The 5,000-nt window shown below is 44.2% G+C and overlaps 1 protein-coding gene across 2 annotated transcripts in view; it reads right to left on the bottom strand.

Annotated features, from left to right (window-relative positions):
• Positions 1-5,000, bottom strand: part of mark4a (MAP/microtubule affinity-regulating kinase 4a) — a 72,002-nt gene that overhangs the window by 23,330 nt on the left and 43,672 nt on the right. For both annotated transcript variants that reach the window (XM_063202998.1, XM_063202997.1), the window contains exons 4-7: positions 4,920-4,968; positions 4,643-4,708; positions 2,787-2,857; positions 476-532 (exon numbers count right to left, since the gene is read on the bottom strand). In XM_063202998.1, coding sequence (XP_063059068.1) covers positions 476-532; positions 2,787-2,857; positions 4,643-4,708; positions 4,920-4,968 — 243 coding nt within the window. The remainder of the gene's footprint in view (positions 1-475; positions 533-2,786; positions 2,858-4,642; positions 4,709-4,919; positions 4,969-5,000) is intronic.

Below are 5,000 nucleotides of genomic sequence, written 5' to 3'. Positions count from 1 at the left end.
CAAAAAGGCAGTAACTGCATTGATTTCTTAAATGAGTTACTATGACTTAAATGGCATATATCTCAAAGTACTAAGTTAAATAAAATGATTGATCTGCAAAAAAGGTGGTAATATAAAGTAACAAAACTGTCACATGTCAATAATCTCCAAAAAAAACACTCATACTGGATTGCAGTAGCATTTTAAAGTCAACTGAGTCATTTTCAAGCCCTGCGCAGTTACTGCCTTTTTGCTTTGTAGGGCAATACTGCGAGAAATCATCAGGTGTGACATGGAAAATTACATTGTGTGTGTGTGTGTGTGTGTCAGTGTATGTATATGTGTACATGCTATGCTTTCTTTTGGGAAATGACCCAGGCTGGATTCAAACCTGCGTCCCCACTGGCTTATAGCTGGTAAATGGTGAGGCGCATTAGCGTGCTGTGTCTCAAAGCCTCGTCAATTTTCTTGAAATGGATTCAAGAATGAGTCTCACCTTCAGGTCTCTGTGGACGATGTTTTTCTGGTGGCAGTAGTGAACAGCAGACACGATCTGAAGCAACAAACAAAACACAGGAAGATTATTGGTCTCAGAAGACCGGCAGTTCAACACACACAGACCTATACTAATCTGTGGTTCAACCATGGGTGCCGCGAGGGGAGGTGGGGGGCTAGGGGAGTGGTACAGATTCTAAGGGCCCGACAGCACTGGCAGGGCCCCTGGTAGGATGTTGATAACAGAATTTGTCATTTTGGGGGCCCAAAATTTTAATCTTTTTTGGTGCCCAAAATTTTTAGCAGCACCCCTGTGGTTCAACACAGCATCCCCGTACCGTACCGTACACACGAACAGCCCTGATTACTGAAGCGGAGACTGAGAGTCCAAGATGGAGGATGGAATGGTTACTGTGCACGGCACGCAAACCAAAAGCGACCAGAGAAAACAACTAGGCGAGGTCATAATGACTTCTGTCACTTAGTTTGGGTAGCTTGGGTAGATGAGCAGGGATAAGGAATCAGGTGCAGAGGGGACCAGTCAGAAAACAGTTTCCTTCCAGCATAGCATAGGTGACTTCACTGAGTTTGTCTTACAGGCCAGTGTACCTGTCTTACAATCAGCTGATTCTGAACTGATTAGATCAAATGTGTGGCAGGTTTTCTTTTTCCCTGTTCGGTAACATTTCATTTTAACAGCCCACTGTCATTATTAAAATATTACTCATTAGTTACAGTGGATTAATTGATATAACAGCTATCTTATTCAGCCATCTTATTCATCTCTGGTCAGGAACGGGCACATGGCTACGGTGGTGACCCTGATATTGATTATGAACAAAGAAATCTAGATGCCCCTGGTGGCAGCAAATGTAAATCGCTGCCAGGGACGTCCAGTGATATGTAGTGATGATAATCCATTGGCCTTTTGAAATGATGCCAACAAATCACCATGAAGGGCATCCTACTGTCCACGTCATCCTAATTGTTGCGCTGATTGTTTTGCTTGGAGTACTATCCTGTTGCAAGCAGTGTGATTTGTCAACCCCGCCCTTCCTGACGCTGAGTCTCTAGACCTGGGGTGCATTCATTACAGTTTAGGGCCACATACCTGTGGGGCGGACCAGAATCATAATGGCGAAATATTGCAAATTTCAGCTTCATATCGGAATCTCATTGCTAGTCAATCATCTCAAGGTGCAAGCAGGTACGTATATCAGAAACACTGACTGTAAATGGCGATAAGAAAGGCAAATTTGTTCTCAAGTATGAAAAACGTGACATCTCAGACACCTGCAACACCTATGCAATGGGCTAGAGATTGTCTAGCAAGTCTGGAGCCAGATTAAACCACCTGAGCAGCTACATCCAGCCTCCGGGCCTTATGTTTGACACCCCTGGTCTAGAACCTTCACCTTGATGTGGGCTAGGCTTATTGATGAAAAAAATGTGGGTCTTCGGAACCCTCTTGGCCCCCACAGCTGAGGTACTCTGTCACCCAGGCAGCAGCAACACTCGGAACGCTTTAAAGGTACACTGTGCAGGAAATGGTCAAAAAAGGTACTGCAACTATGCTTCTCATTGAAACTGGGTTGCCTATTGCCAAATTTGATCTTTTCATGAAAGTTTACTAAGTAATAAACTAATATTTTCTAGTATGGCCCAAGTGCAGTCATTTTTAGTTCTGGAAATTCAAAAATGGTGGACCATGGAGAAGATCCCCCTTTTCATGTATGAAAAGTGCAATTTTTCCAGTCATAATGAATACTTTGAATTTGATGGTGGTGGTAGGTATTCATGAAAAAGGTAACATTAGTGAATGGGTAGCATGAATTCTGGAAATAAACAAAAACAAATCTCACACAGTGTACCTTTAAGCTGCAGTACGTACGTCAAACATCCATCCCGGCCCTCCTAGTGATGCAACACCTTCAGCATTGCTTCTAGTCAGGCCAGGATCAATTCAAATATCGTTTCTGAGCTCCAGAAAAATCTAGAACTCCTCCCACTTTGTCGGGAAGCAAACAACCAGGAAATGTTAATTGTTATGCTCAGACCAATTGTCGCAGAAATTTGAAAGACGATGATAATCAGGCTATGTGTTTATAGTCCTGTCAACATGTTTTTCTGGGAATTTCTGTAGTTTTCCAGTTCGTGTCTACATATTGCTATGTCAGTTGGTCCATCGGACGGACGGAAACCGCTTTGCTTTGTGGAGGGTTAGCATGCGCCATACTGCAGGTCTTTTGACCTTGTTTTCAACATCTTCAAGTAGACATCTGTGCTTCACTGAGAATCAGGAAGTGCCTCACCTGCCGGAATTTGGCTCTGGCTTCTATTTCCTTCATTCTCCCATGTGACACGAGGTAGTCGAATACTTCACCTGGTGGACACACACACACGCACGCACACGCACACGCACACGCACACGCACACGCACACACACACACACACACACACACACACACACACACAGACACACACTCACAAACACACACACACGCACACACAGACACACGCACACGCACGCACACACACACACAACCAGCCACACATCAAGAACATGCAATCACACATCAGCAATCACACATTGAACTAGGCAAGGCATAAGCTCGCATAAAATCGCATTGGCACTTTCATAATAACAAGTCCATATATGGGCATGCACAACTGATCACATGGGTGTTGTCACATGGCGTTAGACACCTTCGAACACTGAACGTTTGAATGCATCCTAAGCAGTTATAACAAAGAGGTTGGATATATAATAAGAGGAATTGAAACACGCCCACTCAATGCAAAAGCGTGTGCTCAAGATTTGGTCTCCTAAGGGGGCGTTGTCCCTCCTTCTTCTTCTCTTTTCATGATTTTTGCGATTTTTACGTGCGCTACCGCCATCTACAGCGCTAAGGGGACTCCATTTACTCTCTACCTCAAGACTCCGAAGGTCTCCTAATCGAAGGTCTCCTAAAGGGGCGTTCACCGGACGTAAAGTGGATACCGGAAAAGAACACGCCTGCTTTATCTCACTCTCATATACGATTCTCTGGTTATAAGTTGCATCCTGTGACATACTGGTAGCCACCACTTTCCTGACGTCACGGTGAAAAGGGCTGATTCCTGAGGGGTGTTTTGTTGCTGTGGTGATCTGGTCTTTTTAAAATATATTTTTTGGGGCTTTTTTGCCTTTATTTCAAAAGGACAGTGAAGCAATGACAGGAAGTGAGTGGAGATACAGAGGCTGAGAAGGGTCGGCAAAGGACCCGAGCCAGAATGGAACCCAGGTCAGCTGTGTAGTAGACATGTGCCCTAGCGTTAGCGCCACGCTAGGGCCAAAGAGGTTGGATATACAAGTATAATAAGAGGAATCGAAACACGCCCACTCAATGCAAAAGCGTGTGCTCAAAATTTGGTCTCCTAAGGGGGCGTTGTCCCTCCTTCTTCTTCTCTTTTCGTGGTGTTTGCACAAGATGTGCGCTACCGCCATCTACTAAGGGGACTCCATTTATTCTGTACCTCAAGACTCCGAAGGTCTCCTAATCGAAGGTTTCCTAAAGGGGCGTTCACCCGACGTAAAGTGGATACAGGAAAAGAACCTGCCTGCTTTATCTCCCTCTCATATACGATTATCTGGTAGGGCCGTGGTGGTCTGGTCTTACCATAGCAATTAACTTCCTACAGAGGGTCTGGTCCTGCTAAACTGAGCACAAATGACAAGTGGCAGGGCAGAAGTCATTCAATTTGAAGTGTTTGTATGTGATTTTACAGCGCTTTTTTGTCTGTGTGTGTGTGTGTGTGTGTGTGTGTGTGTGTGTGTGTGTGTGTGTGTGTGTGTGTGTGTGTGTGTGTGTGTGTGTGTGTGTGTGTGTGTGTGTGTGTGTGTGTGTGTGTGTGTGTGTGTGTGTGTGTAAAGCGTCTTTGGGCACCATCAAAAGATTTTTTTTTTCATTATTATTATTATTATTATTATTATTATTATTATTATTATTATTATTAATAAAAGGGGGAATCTTCACTTCAACCGCAGGGCTTCAGTAGAAAAACATGCAGTAGAGCACAATAGAACATACCAACTGACTAAATAAACCATGTGTGTTATCTCATGCTAAGATACATGTGTACAAACTGTACATGTGTACGCTAGGCCTACATGTGATGTGACACTCACCTCCACTGGCGTACTCCATTATTAGATAAAGTGTTTTTTCAGTCTCGATCACCTCAAACAGTTGCACTGTAAATGCAAAGCAGAAGAGCAAAAGAGCACAGCAGAGCACATGGTTACACATCACTCACACACTCGCACCCCTGGGCGCTCCGCTACAGCAAGGTGGCATTTAGGTGTCATAAATAATGAGGAGGCATCGATACATGGGTCGGCACACGCCACAGGCTCTGCTCAGGGATGTGCTTAAGAAAAGACGAAAAGCTCAGATAAGACTCACCGATGTTGGGGTGATGTAAGCTTTTCATGATTCTCACTTCTCGAAAGAGCTGTAGGGACAAAAGAAAGAAAAGAAGAAAAA

Source organism: Engraulis encrasicolus, chromosome 7, assembly GCF_034702125.1.
Source record: "Engraulis encrasicolus isolate BLACKSEA-1 chromosome 7, IST_EnEncr_1.0, whole genome shotgun sequence".
Classification (NCBI taxonomy): Eukaryota; Metazoa; Chordata; class Actinopteri; order Clupeiformes; family Engraulidae; genus Engraulis; species Engraulis encrasicolus.
The sequence above is the reverse complement of the archived record's forward strand: the minus strand, read 5'-3'. Positions and strand labels throughout refer to the sequence as shown.